This window comes from Strongylocentrotus purpuratus, unplaced genomic scaffold (genome assembly GCF_000002235.5).
Source record: "Strongylocentrotus purpuratus isolate Spur 01 unplaced genomic scaffold, Spur_5.0 spur5_scaffold_3, whole genome shotgun sequence".
Classification (NCBI taxonomy): Eukaryota; Metazoa; Echinodermata; class Echinoidea; order Camarodonta; family Strongylocentrotidae; genus Strongylocentrotus; species Strongylocentrotus purpuratus.
In genome coordinates this window covers 38315630-38332550 of record NW_022145609.1, presented here as the reverse complement: position 1 = coordinate 38332550, position 16921 = coordinate 38315630, and the positions used below count along the sequence as shown (strand labels likewise).

The 16921-nt window shown below is 39.1% G+C and overlaps 2 protein-coding genes across 2 annotated transcripts in view; one reads left to right on the top strand and one right to left on the bottom strand.

The window, feature by feature from the left end:
* Nucleotides 1–5512: 5512 nt before the first annotated feature.
* Nucleotides 5513–14122, top strand: LOC115928446. Its single transcript, XM_030995607.1, has 5 exons — nt 5513–5639; nt 7071–7192; nt 9008–9199; nt 9628–9743; nt 13625–14122. Exons 2-4 carry the CDS (start codon nt 7084–7086, stop codon nt 9735–9737), a joined length of 411 nt encoding a protein of 136 aa, XP_030851467.1. The 5' UTR covers nt 5513–5639; nt 7071–7083; the 3' UTR covers nt 9738–9743; nt 13625–14122.
* A 2498-nt stretch (nt 14123–16620) lies between these two features.
* The window catches only part of LOC115928703, a 10426-nt gene continuing 10125 nt past the window's right edge, over nt 16621–16921 (bottom strand). The window contains exon 5 of the mRNA XM_030996511.1: nt 16621–16921. This exon is cut by the window's right edge and continues 141 nt beyond it. The gene's annotated coding sequence lies outside the window, so the exon portion shown is untranslated.

Sequence of the window (16921 nt, the reverse complement as noted above, 5' to 3'; positions counted from 1 at the left end):
ACTAGAAGAAGTGTCAGATAACAATGAATCGTTATCATCTTCATGATGAATCTCGATTAAGACTTCGTTATTGAGCCGACAGCAGTCGGATCCGATACTTGTTCCGTCATCATTATCATCGTCGACGGCGTTGTTATCGCTGTCGTTTTGCTTTGAAGCGATGATTGGGTAATACGTGATGCTTGGGAAGCCCTCTTCCAAACTCCACAATGATGTCGAGTCACTGAATGTATCGTTGATATTACATGTAGTAGAGTGGAACTGTGTTTGAACGAAGAAAAATAATCATATGAGATGAGAGCTGAATATTGTGTAATAGCTTTAAAGTTGCATACTGAGAGGCGGACAAACCAATACGGAGAGAGAATATCGTATATTCGGAGAGAGAAGATTAAAATAAAATCGAATTAAAGCAGGAGACCGAAAGGCGCGTGAGAGCAAAAGAATGATTTAATTCCAACTATGATTGTCTTGGTTGAATAGAACTTTTACGAATATTGAAGAATTGGTTTTAATAGAATTCTTACCATTTTGAGGGCTTCTGCTGTCAAAACATTACTTCGGTTGGGAGTACTGTCATCCTCGGAGGCTGTAATTAAATAAATACCACCAAAAAAAAAAATCGTAATTTTCAAATTTGCTGTAGAAAATAATGATAGAACAAAGCTGAACAGTGAATGGTGGTCAAAAGAGTACCACCCTATTTTCGGGTCGTGCTCGAAGATGCTTTGGAGTTTGGTAACTACAGAAACAATAAATCTGATTTATATTAAGACACTATTCAAATGTGAATACTGTGTTTATGTGTTTAATAAGGTTATATGACCATTGGGGGAGCTTTAGGAAAATATTCCTACCTGACAAGAGACAACACAGTCTCCTCATATTCTTTCCCATTCTCTTTCGAAGTCGGGCGAAAAATCGTCGCTTACGAGAAGATGGGCGAGCCATTTCTCTTTGAGATATAAAGACAACTAGGAGCAGAGCAAACGTCTTCAATGCAAGGGGAATTCATAAAGAATGAATCTCTTGTAGGTAATGCGTTACTAATGAAAACACAAAACTTGCGCATTTCATTATTACGTATGATTTTTGGAGTAGGATTTTAGTAACGCGTTCCTGATTGGTCAAAAGTTTCTACTCGAACGCATTGGTGATGAGTATACATTATTACGTAGGTCAATGCGCGTAAATGTGTGAGAGGGCTTTTCCTATAGGTTGAAGTGAATGCACGCGATGACCTCACAATATGATTGCGTAGGTTTTGTCCCTTTTTGTCCCTTATAAACTGCCAAAAGCATGAAAGACAGTGGCGGCAGTGACTGCAGGGGGCAGAGGACGTGCCCCGGACAGCCTTTAGAGGAGATGAACAAAATCCGCAAAAAACTACAGGTGCAAAACACGAAGGGAAAAAAAGAAAGGAAAGGGGAGAAAGGGAAGACAAGATTATTAAGATAATAAGGATTATATGCGCTCCCAATACGTTAGGTAAATTGCATCAGAAATAACATTTTGTGTGGGTTTACAATGAAATCTTTTGCTAAAACTCAGTCGCTTCACTCCCTCACATAATGCTGTTACTCTAGGATCTCGTTATTGCGAAACCCAATATAGTCTACAATCGGTGATTCTAGATTGGTCATTTGTTTTGGTTTTTAATATATATCTCGTTGCTTTGCCCCAAAGTCGCGAACAATTTGATAGCAAAATTTCATTTAAATTTTATCATAATGTGAAAGAGGACGTCATTTAAGATACACTTCTGGAAAGATTTCCCCCAAAATAATGTGTTTAAAGTCGAATATTGATAAAAGAATACAAAATTTAACTACGGATTTGAGCGGGCTACTCAGGCCTGGTTGACAATAGATCGGTTTACTAACATATTAAAATGTATGGATGTTTTCACTGGGGACCAAGTGACATGTTATTAATAAAATACTAGGAATCCATGTCGGGCAATCATTGGTCAAACTTTCAGACTGTCAAGTTTGTTTAGAAAGGATGAATAAAATTGTTATATATTAGTTGGCCGGTTTATTAGCTTAATAGCCTATACCGTGAGAGTCAAAAAAAAGTTTACATCTAGAAAATTGCTAATTTTTTTTAAAAATCATCTATGAACAGTAAAATATTATACATCTTATGAAAAAGTGTTTTATCTCAAATCATTAAGTACCATATTTGTGTGGTATGTGTTCACGCTTGGATGAACAGGTGGCATCGTTTGCGACAGTGCGAAAAATCGACTTACGCCAAGGTGATGCCTACAGTATGTATTATGTTGGGATTAGCGGAGTGAGAAAATGGATTGCATGTATCAAATGAAATGCATTGCATATGCTTTTTTTTGCAAAGGGCAAAGTCACACACACCCACATACGCGCGCACAAATGTTCGTTGATATTTAATATTCGATATTTGATATGTGTGGCATGATTAATTTTCTTAGGGATGTTATTTGGATCTGCAAAGACTGAATTAATACCCAAATCCCAATTGTTTTATTCAAACATCACATAGGCAACTTTGGCGCAAGTCCATGTTTGCACTCTCGCAAACAATGCCTCCCGTTCATCCAAGCGTGAACACATGCCACACAAAAATGATACCAAACGATTTGGGATAAAACGCTCTTTCAAAAGATGTATAATAATTTACTGTTCATGGATGATTTTTAAAATAATTAGCCTAGCCTAATTTTCTAGGTTTAAACTTTTTTTTGACTCACATGCACGGTAGTGCCTCCATGTAATAATAATAGTTCGTACTTATATCAGGAAGCTGTAATGAATGGAGATACCGTCTCGAAAGAATTTTCCGAGGGGAAAATATTCAAGATTAACCTGGCTTAACAAAAAGAAATGTAACCCTCTCCAACCATCATTTCCATCAACAGCTGTCCATATCAATGCACAGTCCCTCTCTGGAATTCCAAATAGTACGAAATGTTACGCAACGCCATCTGCTTCCATAAGTTCTCTATTCACTCTTTTGCAAATATATGCAAGCACCGAGCTTTGAAGCCATGCGTAGCACCGACAAATTAAGTCATGTTCAGTGAAGATGTATTTAGCTGTAACATATAAAAGACAGAATTAACAACATAAGACCAGTGCAACTTTATATTAGTCATCAAGTGCTTTTTCTGTTCTCGGGTAGCTCTACTGAAGACATGGCCATTTCAACCAGCGAAATCGACCAAGGAAATCGTGAGTTAGAGCGAATGAAAGGTTTTCATCATCATGATTTTCTCATCTAATTATTGACATTTTCCGAAAATTTCCGAAATTTGTACATAGCTAGTAAGGTAGTCTAAAGGTTTATCTTCCTAAATAACTAAATGAAATTGTGTTGTATGTTTGCGCATTTATTGATTGAGGGCTAGAAGTTGTCAAGTTATCACCACTATTCACCCCAAATACGGGCCCACAAAGCAAAAGCCGCCGTGCTCGCTGGGCTGGGCTGTGTGTGGAAAGGGAGGACCTAGTGCTACTAGGGAGCTGTACGGTTTCGGAGGGGGATTAAGGGGATTACGGTAGGGGAAACAAAAGACGCGCGGTGCCACGGATGGCTTCAAAGGGGCCTCTTGGACGGGATCTCCATTCATTACAGCTTCCTGCTTATATAGCGCTTTTCAGGACCACAGGCCCTCTCAAAGCGCTTTACAGATATGTATTATTACTCCAGTCATTGGATTCAGTCTTCACTCGCAAACAATGTATGCACATTCTCCACTCCCTGGGAAGCATTCCAGCCAGGCATAATTTTTACAAGCGCAAACTTGCTCATCTAACCACATTAACTTTCGCATTCTACCGGGTACCCATTTAACACCGGGGTGGAGATCGAGTAGCAAATGTAGATCAATGCCAAAGGACATTAGTGCCGCGGCAGGACTTGAACCACGGACCTTGTGATTCACAGTCCGGTGACATACTCACTCGACCACGACACCTCTATGTATTATCAAGCTCTTTAGCCAAATATTTGTGATTGATTCAGTGAAGAGACCTTGGCAATTTCTTGTAATTTTTCTAAAAAAAGAGCTTTTGAAAAAGAAAATGAAGTGTCATATTCCATAGCAAAACAAAAATGATGGCACTGATGTACTAATCCATTAATGTCGATTCGTTTTTCTTCTTCTTCATAACATTTACATTGTCATTAACGCAACTGCAATTTTATATTGAACTTTATGTGGAAAAGCATAGAATTATGAAGAATTGCAGTGTTGCAGAGCGGAATGATAATAATTGAGTGAATGATAAAGTACAACTACCGGTATAATGTTTGGTATCAGGTAGCCTTGTAACAGAGGGGATACCAGCAATGGTGTCGCGAGAGTCTCTATTTTGATAGATAAGAATATCGCTTCCACCGGATAAGAGGTATTGAATTATAAGAAGAAGAACTATTAATAAGTAAGGAGGCGGCATGTTTGTATTATAAAGTTGAGGGGTTAGACTCAATTAAGTGGAACTTTCATAATTCTATTGCGAAGTGGGAGGGGTGGGGTGGGGTACAAATCCGAAATATGTCATATCTCTGTCAAGGAAGCAAGCACTTAAAAGGGAAAAGGTTTTCATATATTATATTTCGGGTTTCAGGTCCCTATTTGGCCGGGGTGACTCATACTATTACACACTTATTGCGCATTTATATTAAATGAACTTACGGTATTCAAACTTGGATTTTGCCTGAATATGCAACTATGAATATTTTCTCCATCACTATTGAAGAAAAAGCTCTCATGTACACTATATTATGTCTAATAAATATCGTTTTTAACATTACGGTATCAAACCTGAGAAAGCCAACAAGCAATGGCGACGATTTGTATTCATGACTGGGGGGGGGGGGGGGACGAAATGCGATATTTGCCAGTACATTTTGAAGGATATTATGCGAGGGAGCGTAGTAAGAAGATTTTTTCCTCATTTTTATTAGTCTAAACGCTGCACTATTGGGCCCTCCAGAGCCTTTAAAGTGTGTTGCAGACTTTGATAAGTATTTGCTATACATTTTTATGTGCACTTTTTCAAAATTTCCGGGAAGGAGGGAAGATTCCCCCCTAGAAAAATTGAGGTTTTTCCTACGTTTCTTAAAGGTACATTTAGATGGTTCTTTATATCTTTAAAAGCTATCTGCACTAGTTTGGTGGGGGGATTAGACCTCCCTGCGTGGTCACTGACATGTGGTTATCTCATCAAATCAGCTCTCAGTTAACATAAGAAAAGGGAACCATGGGGCTCAACAGGTACTGCTTAGGCATTGTTGGATGTAAAGAGGGCGCAAGTAGCTACAAGAAGTGCAGTCCCGCGTTAAAAAGTAAGATTTCTGAGAAGAGATGAATAAGATGTGTTGGGGACTGATCGACCGTTATGTCAAGGCAGGATCACCTTACCTGAGACCATACGGTCCGCCATACGCTGCATGTTCACATCCTGTCTACGCCATGTCTTCGCCAGTGTTTGCCCCGAGAAAAAAAAAACATAAATGGGGGCCCTGCAAAAGAAAACAATCATTCGCCAGCCCGGACCTCGACAAGAGCAACAGAACCAACCTTTCCTGCACCATACTCTAGAGATCTCTAAACCATCGTCTTCAACAGTCTTCATCTGACCGTTCCTGGATTGGTAAGTGATAACAGTCATGGAGGTGTCGTGGTTTAGTGGTTCATTTACTTGACTCTCAATCCAAGGGTGTAGAGTTCGCATCCCATCCAGATACTAATGTCCTTTGGCAAAACATTCATCAACTTTTGTCACTCTCCTGACGGGTGATATTTTGTTGCTCGGTAGGATGCGAAAGTAATAAACAATTTGGCGCATCAGATCGATGTTTTTTTTTTAACTCCGCCTCTTTAATCTGTTGATGAGAAAACTAATTTTATTCTGATATTTTACATTCAACAAAAAGGCGTTTAAACATGTTAACAGTTTGTTGAGCATTTTGATATGGTCGTGAGAGTTATTGGATTGTTAATCATAATTGGCTAAGAAAGTGAGAAAAATATTTTTGGGAGTGTTAAGAAAATAATTTGTGGTACAAATAGTACAATAATCATTCAAGTATCACCATGTCGAGGGGCACTTTCACGGGATTAACATAGTGTCCTTTGTTCCAATTATTATTATTATTATTATCACTAATTATTCGTCGTCACCTGTGCCTGGGAGGCGAAAAGCGAACTGAATCTTTGTAACCCTCTTGTCTCCCCTCTCGGCTATTATACTGATTGGGGGTGTGCAGGTAGACCACTACACCGTGGTTTAGTGCAGCGGGTTCCGTGCAAAGGTGGTGACTCTCCTCTACACGGGGAGGTGGGAGGACGTAACGTCCTATCCGAGGGTTAGCAGGGCTGAATCTCTTGCTCGATTATCAAATTTCCATATGCTCGATTTGCATGCGAGCGAGTGAAAATATATAGTGTTATTCAGGGGCGTACGCAGGGGGGGGGGGGTTGGGGTTCAACCCCCCCCCCCTTTGATTTTTTTTTTTTTAAATTTTTTTTTTATTATTTAAAAAAAAAAAATTATACCCACGGCAAACCTAAATAAGGTGACCTTACCCCCCCCCCCCAACGAAGAAAAATGTCAAATTTTAAAATTTCGAGACACCAAAAAAAAAAAAAAAGTGTCCGCTTACCCCCCCCCCCCCCCCCCCCCCCCACTGAGCGACTTTTCGGCCGGCGCGATTTTCAAATTTTCGGGAGCAAAATATTTTAAACCCCCCCCCCCTTGAAAAAATCCTGCGTACGCCCCTGGTGTTATTATATATCAAAGATATATAAAAATATTTTAAAAATAGACTACCTTGCTGCCGGATGTTTAGCGATGATAGCTCGGATATTTATCATTTTGAATTTTTTGGATGGCGGTTCCGGCCCCTCCCCCCCCCCCGCCTCATACGCCTATGTCAAGAACTTTATCGTGCTTTCCATTAAATTAAAAGTTGATTTAAGTTTCTTAAAATATCATGGTATGAATCTAAGATCTAGAAAATAGTGCTGAAAATCATTTAAACATTAATTATTTTCCTTCTATTTTAACACTTTTTTTTTATAGATTATCTTTAAAAATGAAAGGCACCATACTCGTAACCGTGGTGGTCCTTGGTTTGGTGATCGCTCACGTGACTGCGGCCAACTTGGAACATCTCTTCGATGATGAAGGGGACCTTCAAATGTGTAAGTTCCAAAGACCAGAGAGAATAAGAGAGAGAGAGAGAGAGAGGGGGGGGGGGGGAGGAGAGAGAGAGAGAAAGGTAGAGAGGAAAAAGGGAATGTAAAATTGAAAGGGATAGAGAAATAAAGCGAAAGACAGGAAAGAAGAAGAGAGAGAGAGAGATTAGAGAGGGTAGGTGAGGAAGAAAGCAATAATAATTTTTACAAAACACTAGGCGTATTAAATGAGTACAAACTTTTTTGTTGTTGTTGGGGAGGGGTGGGGGGGGGGGGGGGGCAGAACAAAAATCCGCATCACCGCCAAGCGGCACAATGGGCAATTATTTTATAAAGAGGGGATGTGGATATTGACGATGACGGTCAAGATGTACTGTTTTTTTAATATTTTTAAATAAGAGGCACTCACCAGAGAGGAAAAAGGGCACTTATTACAAAGGAGAATTAGGGGCAAGTACCAGAAGGAAAATGGCACCACTTAAGAAGGATAAAGGAACACGTGCAAAAATAATAGGGTCACTTTTATAAAGATAAGGGGGGCATCTCTCAATTTTGAATAAGGGCAATCACCGGAGATAAAAAGGGGCATTTATAAGAATAAAAAGAGGAACTTGTCAAAACATAAGGGACACCTCTCAGATTTGAAAAGAGGCAATCATAATATAAGAGGTGAATGGGCACTTATCAGAGGTGGTAAGGAGCACTTCTTGTACTTGAAAAGGGGCACTCACCTGAGATGAATAGGGGCACTTGTGATGATATAAGGGGGCACTTATTACAAAGCAAAATTGCCACTTGTTGTAGGAAAAGGGGCACCTATGAGATTTTAATAGAGGCATTTATTAGAGGTGGGGGTACGGGCATTTATGAGAAGGGGAGGTGGATATATTTTTTTAAACAGGCATGTCTCAGAAGGAAAAAGGGCTCTTATTAGAAAGAAAGGGGGAACACGTGTTAAAATAAAAATTGGCACTTATCAGAGGTGAGAAGGAGCTCTCATCAAAGATAAAAAGGGGCACTTGTCTGAAGAGGATCGGGCACTTATTACAAAGGAAAAAGGCATATAGCCTATGTTAATGTAAAATGGGCACCTCTCAGATTTGAATAGGGCAATTATCAGAGGTAAAGGGGCACTTATCTGAGGTAAAGGGGCACTTATCAGAGTTCGTTAGAGACACTTATAAGAATGTGGAACGGGCACCTATTTGAAATTTTAAAAAGAAGCGTTTATTTAAAGTAAAAAGGGGTACTTATCAGAGTTCGTTAGAGACACTTATAAGAATGTGAAAACGGGCACCTATTTGAAATTTTAAAAAGAAGCGTTTATTTAAAGTAAAAAGGGGTACTTGAGGTTTTTTTTTGCTTGACTACAGATTTGGGAATTTAATTGTTTTCCAAAAAACGTATACAAAAGTATAATTTACAAAAAAATGAGAAAAAAAAACCCGGAAAGTCATTTCACTTCAGTAACAATTGTAAATCACTGGTATTGAATAAGAAATAAACCACGTTTGAATTGTATTGGGGGGGGGGCAACTGCCCCCAAGCCCCCACCCTCATCAGTACGCCAGTGGGGAGTAGCATGATAAAAATAAAACTTACTCCAAAAAAATAGTTTAAGTATAAAACGTGCAATCTCCATTCTGATAAAAGTTTAGAATGTTTAGTGTCAATAATAAAGTGTCCCTTTTATATATTAGTATGCATTCTAAGAGTGTTATATTTCTATGTTATTTTTAGCGTAATATTTTAGAGTCTTTTAGAACAAGATAACATACAATCATTGCATTTATTTTCCCCCATTACGTAACACATTTCTAGATCTGGATGAGGAGGCCGTAGATGACGTCCTGGCTGCTAGCTGGTTCTCACATGCGATCCACAATGCCGGTTCCTGGACTAAGAAGGCGGTCCACGATGCCGGGGATTGGACCAAGAAAGCCGCACATGATGTCGCGGGTGCTGTAAAGAAGGGGTGCGGTGTGGTCAACTCGCTGCCTTTTAAGGAGCTGGGTAAGTTAGTAGTATGAGTGAGTCAGTGGGTGTCTGATTAGTGGAATGAATGAATAATTGATTGATTGATTGATTAATTGGTTGGTTTATTGGTTTTGATCATCAAGTAGTGAGAGAGAAAGAGAGAGAGAGAGAGAGAGAAAGAGAGAGAAAGAGAGAGAGAGAGAGCGAGAGAGAGAGAGAGAGGGAGAGAAGGAGAGAGAAAAGAGAGAGAGAGAAAGAGAGCAAGAGGGAAATTAAAACAAAAAGAGGAAAGACAAACAATTTGAAAAACAAGTGAACGGTCTTCATATGTCTATGTTTGGTGGCATATATTTGTTTTAAACTTAACGTAGTCGCAGAGGGAGGGAGGGGCGTACCCCCATGCCGGGCCCTTCGATCTGCCACTGCTGTTCTACTTAATTATTTTTCTCTTGATTTCACGACAGTTATGCGTAGGAATGAGGCTCTACGCAAACGTGGGATCAGTGAAGACCAGCTTGCCGCTGCATTAAAAGGCTACAAGGGCCTCAAGCAAGTCTGCCACGTTGTGGGTTAAATATCAGTAAGTATATATCCATGGGTGTCGATCCCGGGGGGATGGGGGATATATCCCCCCCCCAAAAAAAAAAAAAAAAAAAGATATATATATATATATATATATATATATCATCCCCCCAATAATTCACCATCAAAAAAAAATGAAGAGAAAAATTAACGATGAGGGCCCGATGAGAGTAGTTAATGGTTATTACTCGCAAGATGACCATCAATATACACATTTTGCTATCTCATTTTCATAATACATACATATAGAAATAGAAAACGAAGTAAATGAGACAACCGTATATGAGACAAGAATAAATTGAATTCTCGCTCATACGGCTTCATCAGGAATTGATGAATTTATTCAATTTATTCAATCAACAGCATCATAGAAATGCAGTGCGCCAAATGCAAAGCCGCGGCGTTAAAAAGCAACGAGCTAAATGTTAAGCGCGAAGCGCAAAAGTGCAAAAAAGAAGTAGAGAGTGGGAGAGAGAGATAATGAGAGACAGAGAGGAACCCAGGTAGCAAGCCCGTGTGGGACCCACATGGGTCCCATATTCTCTCAAACATGGCCCCATATGAAAAACCATCTGGGGCCCTAAGGCATCTGCACCCAAGAAGCATATGGGTCCCATATAAGACAGATGAGACCCAGATGGGACCCATACCAAACTGGGCCCAAATGGGTTATGCCCAGCTTAATCCCATCTGGTACCCATTTTGGTTAACCCAGATATATCCCATGTGGGTTATACCCAGAATTTTCCCCATGTGTTACCCATATGGGCATATTCATATTCTGCCCATATGTGTACGCCCAGCTCATTCCCATCTGGGACCCATAAGGGCAGGCCCAGATAGATCCCATATGGGTTACGAAATATTGGCCCCATATGGGGTACATATAGGTTCCATTTAGCCCAGATGGCACAAGTGACCCAGATCATCCCCATATGGCCCCATATGGGCTTGCTACCTGGGAAAAGGGAAAAGGGGGAAAAACGGACAGAAGAGAAAAGGAAGAAAGACAAGAGAAAGACAGTTTTGTCCAAATGGCAGCATGTAGGAGATAAAACTTAATAAGCCACTTCAGAAATAGCTTCGGAACGCATGACCCCCAAATGTCCACAGATCTTTTACACTATGGATACGTCCCACTTGTGCATTTTAGAATAATCACTGTCGAAGTGATGGAGGTGCTTCACGAATACCTTTTGTTTGCCCTCTTTAGAAGAATACTTCCACCTGTGTATAAGATAAATGTACTGTCAGTACATAAATGAATACTAATTACAAAACTTTCATGAGCACCATACCAGTATTCGTCTCAATGGTTTCACAATTTGGGACCGAATGACTTTTATCTGCACATGCGCAAATTCTAATTACGAACTTACTTATTGTTTCCTGATTCATACTCGGTATCTATTTTGTTTTATTGATTTCATCCATTTCTTTGTTTATTTATATCTCTCAGTGGCGGATCCAGGGGGGGGGGGCACAGGGGGCACGTGCCCCCCCCCCCGGCCAAAAAAATATGTTAAAATCAGCCCTTAATTCGCTTAAAATGTACTGAAAAAAAGGGGCGTGCCCCCCCCCCCCGGCCCGGCCAATTTGTTTCTATTTTTTTAATTTATTTTTAAAAAATGTATAAAAAAAAATAAAATATGCCAATGGCTAACCAAAAAAGGTGACCTTACCCCCCCCCCCCCCCCCAACGGAGCAAAATGTCAAATTTAAAAATTTCGTGATCAAAAAAAAAAAGTGCCCTCCCCCCCCCCCCCCTCGCTTATTCAGCTGCTGGCTGAGTCGTTGCGATTTTTTTTTGGGGGGGGGACTAAACATAATATATATATATATATGTTCTCTTTCCCACCGTGTGCCCCCCCCCCCCCGGCAAGAAATTCCTGGATCCACCCCTGTCTCTACATGTAAAACATTTGAAGAGCTATTTTCCGAAAGGAGCAAAATCTTTTAATTGCAAATGGAGATAAGGATATACCTTTTCCTCTACAAAATTATTAACCTAAATTAAGAGAGAAATTATGAAAACATGCATCTTTTAATAACAATTTCCATAGACACCTTAACAAAATCGGGTAAACTTAAAAAGTTCTTTCTTAAGTTAAACACATGGATCTAGTGCCTCTTGAAAAAAAGCTCTTTGTATGTACATAAACAAGCAATACAACAGAATACACCAGTTCGATATTTTGAGAAAGATTATTATGTCATAATTTATTTTTGTTTTATTGAAAAGCTGATATAGGCCTTTGTATTGTATTCAAACGTAACAGGCATAAGATAGTTAAGGTGTTTTTGAAGGTTGAAGTTTTGTTTATAACACCCTTCCAATAATAATGCACCTTCTAAGACTGGTTATAGTTTTTGAAGAAAAAAATAGTGCTCTGGTCAGGGCCTTAGGGGAACATTATGCTTATATTTTAGAATTTAGAGCGTATCTGGTATGATAAGTATATCTGGGTGAAAAGGGAGATAATGGAAGTTTGTTGTTTGGTAGTTGGAACGTAAGTTTTATATTATGTTTTTAAGAAACAGACAGTTTGTATGAGATCAGGAGTGGAAATTTTCTGTCTACATGAACCTTTCCTGGTTGTTAATTAATGCATTTGCCCACTGGTAACATAATACTTTCACAAGTTGATATCCCTCACCATTGGATTTTTTTTTGGTAATGTCTAAATTTCGTTTCAAAATAGATGATATCAGTCTGGTAGGCCTATACACTGCAGGCAAGAGTCAGGACTAACATTTAGCATGTTATTAATTTTATTACCACTCTTATATTCTCTGAAATGTTATATTTATTCAGGGTGACTTGAAAAAGTTAATAACTTGGAAGGGAGGAGGTGCAACCTGCCTTTTTTTTTGGGGGGGGGGGTCTCGAAATTTGAAAATTTGACATTTGGCTCCGTTGGGGGATGATAGGTGCCATGGGAATATATATATATATTTTTTTTTTTTTTTTTTATTGTTAAAAAAAAAAATCAAAAAAAAAAAATCCAAGGGGGGGGGGGGGTTTACACACATAAAAATACCAAAGGGGGGGTTTAACCCCCCCCCCCCCTCTGTGTACGCGCCTGCACCCCTGTATATATCCATCTTCTTTTTCACAAGATTGCATGATGCGGCAATTTTTGACGCGTCATGTTGAAGTAAATTCACGATGTGGATGCAATTAAACAGTGCGAAAATTGGGTTGTGTTTATCTTACTAACAGTTACAGTTACTTGTACCGTGCTATATTGGAGGGCGTCAGTGCCTGATGCGGCTGTCTTTGACACGCCTTGGGAGTAGCCTCATATACAAAGTGGATGCAAATAAACAGTGCAAACAAAATTGATTATCTAAAGCCTCGGTCACAAATGCCATTACGAACTGCTACGAACGCCGTACGAACGATTTTCAGACAATGGAAATTCGGGAAGACAATGGAAAAACAGGGAGATTCGTAAGAAATTATTGTCCGTACGAACCTTTGTGACCGTAGCATTACTGAGTGTCTTGTATCGGGCTAATTTGCCTGTACAATCATGCTTGATAACGGGTTCAAAATGACGTTCATTTGCAACTGACGTCAAAGTTTAAAAGTGTTGATTTATGTGTAAATATAGAATAGAAGCAGCCAAGAAAGAAATGAAAAGTGCTATTTGTGGGCAACACGGTCATGATCCCCAGATCTCTCTCTCTCTCTCTCCTCTCTCTCTTTCTATCTCTCTCTCGCGCTCTCTCTCTTTTTTTCTTTCTCTCTCTCCGTCAAGTCTATATTCAGTATTAGATTTTTATTTGGACATGTTGGATGTAATTTTTTGTCTTTCATGTTGCTATCAGATTATGAAGTAATATTATTATCGATAATCACTATTCATATTGCAGAAAGAGGACAAGGACGATTGAAAGGAAACACACGGAGCCCGCCTTCCTCATGTAAATTCATCAACATTTTGTCTGTTTATCATTTCCTCATACTCAGACACTTTAATTAAGCCTATGATGTCTGGTCGCAGTTGATTTACCGATTAGCAAAATCACTGCAGTTCTTAATTTTTGTTTTCCACTTCAAAATGAAATGTATTTAAAATCCAATAATCTTTCATAGCTCACCGTAAATATTTTGCGTAACGGAAAGGGATAAATATGAATGATTGACGTTTTGATGATCATCGTAAGTATACAAATTTAAGAACCCACCGATTCTTCCCCTCCGAATGCAGCTTGAAAAAAGTATGATGACTAAGAAACTCCCGTACTAATTTCACGAAACTTCAAATTTAAAATAATAAAGAATAATTTGTTTACATTCCATCAAAAAGAGTATTGCTGATCGTTCGTCTGAGGAGTAGATTATAATAAATTATCGAGTAGAAAAGAAAATATGTGCATTGTTGTGTTATCTTTTGTGTGATACTGTGTGATAATGACAAATTATAAACTATCAAAGATGTGGGAGAGAGAGAGAGAGAGAGAGTAAAGATAGAGAGAGAGAGAGAAACATGAAAGTGAGAGAGAGAAAGAGAGAGAGAGAGAGAAAATATTTATAGGGCTTTCATGTGAACGATAAAATCCTGTTTCTCTTTTACCAGTCGATAATTCAGAGTACTATTACATTTGATTTCATTATCTGGTTTAACAATGCAAGGCAAAGTGACAAACAAAAGCTGAGAAGGGTTGTAAAATAAGCCAGCAAAATAATGAACCATACTGTTGACCTAGATGAAGTCTGTAAGGAAAGAGTAGTATCTAAGGCCCTATCCATTATGTCTGATCTTACCCACCCCCTTAATGACCAGTACATACACCTGAGAAGCGGACGAAGATTGAGATCTGTTAAAGCAAGAACTAGTCGCCGCATTAATTCATTCATTCCACTTTCCATAAGAGTTTTTAATGAAACCCAGTAAAGAGAAGAGAATGTGAAAACCATGCAAAATACCCTCATTGACATGTTACACGCTACTGTTATACTATATCAAGAAACAATTGTTAACACAAAATACCTACTTCAGATTAGAGCATATAAGAATACAAGAAAATGGAGAATAATGTAAGAAGAAAGAGAGAAGAAGAATAAGAAGAAGAAGAAGAAGAAGAAGAAGAAGAAGAAGAAGAAGAAGAAGAAGAAGAAGAAGAAGAAGAAGAAGAAGAAGAAGAAAAGGAAGAAAAAAGAGTATTTAAATGTATATTCATCATGATCATGTATATTATATCAAAATATGTATACTAAAACAGGGCCCTATATGTCAATTATATGTTGTTCCTATGCTCATAATTATGTTGAAGCAAGATTGTTCATGTGCATATAAACAATTATCCTATATGGACACAATAAAGAAATGAAATGAAATGAAATATAGAGCCCGGGTGTCACTCATACATAAATGCTGCCCAACCGTGTCCATCAACCTTTGACATGAATCCTAATGGCGTATCGCACCTTTTCTGAAAAGGACCCTAATGGCGTATCGCACGTTTTCTTAAATGCCCCTAATGGCGTTCGCCTATGTATTTCACATTTTCCGAAATGGACCCGCGAAACGTTTTTTCAAAGTGGGGTGGTAAGCGAGCAAAGCAAGTGGAGCATAAATTGGCGTAGGGTCCAGGGGCATTGCCTCGGCGGTGATCAAGGAGCGAAGCCCACGGAAGCTCAGGGGTTTTAGGCGATTAGGGAAAAGAGCGGAGTATAAACATGATGAGTATTCAGTCTCAATGTCTCACATTGTTTTCCTTGCACTAAAATATATATTCGAGATCATTTTATCCTGTGAATTTTCGTGTAAATATAATAATATGAAAAGAGCGCTAGCTATCACTGCTATACCCGATCCCATGCTCGGACCCTGCCACCCCTATACGTAACACTGTCATTTTTTCTGCAACAACAATTTTTCGAAATTGATTAAAGGTTGCCTATAGTTGAGCAGAACATTATACACGCAAACATTTTAAAAGTGCCCAGGCTACCGAAATGCTTTCATGTATTGCCAAGTTCGTTAGCCAAATATTTGTGATTGATTCAATAAAGAGACCTTGGCAGTTTCTTCTTATTTGTCTAAAAAAGAGCATTTAAAAAAGAAAAAGAAGTGTCATATTCTATAGCAAAATAAAATGATGGATACTGAGGCCTGGACCCCATGCCAATGTATGCTCCACTTGTTTCGGTCGCTACACTCTACCTGATAGTTACCTCCCCACTTTGAAAAATGTTTCGCGGGTCCATTTCGGAAAATGTGCGATACATAGGCCTACGCCATTAGGGGCATTTAAGAAAAGATGCGATACGCCATTAGGGTCCTTGTCAGAAAAGGTGCGATACGCCATTAGGATCCATGTCAAAGGTTGATGGACACGGCTGGGCAGCATTTATGTATGAGTGACACCCCCCCCCCCCCCCCCTCCGGGCTCTATATAGCCCTATAAATATTTTTTTTCTCTCTCTCTCACTTTCATGTTTCTCTCTCTCTCTTTCTCCTCTCTCTCTTTCTTTCTCCTCTCTCTCTCTCTCTCTTTTTCTCTCCCTCTCTCTCTCCCTATTTCGCTCTAGCTTTGCTTTCTCTTCCACTCTCCATCTTGCCCCTTCTCAATCTCTCTCTCTCTCTCTCTCTCCCTTTCTCTCTCTCTCTTTCTCCTCACTCTCTTTCTTTCTCCTCTCTCTCTCCCCCTCTCTCTCTCCCGCCCTCTCTCCCTATTTCGCTCTAGCTTTGCTTTCTCTTCCACTCTCCATCTTTGCCCCTTCTCAATCTCTCTCTCTCTCTCTCTCTCTCTCTCCCACATGTTTGATAGTTTATCATTATCACATAGATCACACAAAAGATAACACAAAACTGCACTTATTTTCTTTTGTACTCAATAATGCAGACGAACGATCAGCACACTACAATATACCCGTTTGTAATGGAATGTAAACAAATTATTCTTTAGTATTTTAAATTTGAATTTTCATGAAATTAGTACGGGAGTTTCTTAGTCATCACACTTTTTTTCAAGCTGCATTCGGAGGGGAAGAATCGGTTGGTTCTTAAATTTGTATACTTACGATGATCATCAAAACGTCAATCATTCATATTTATCCCTTTCCGTTACGCAAATACATATACGGTGAGCTATGAAAGATTATTGGATTTTAAATACATTTTATTTTGAAGTGGAAAACAAAAATTAAGAATTGCAGTGATT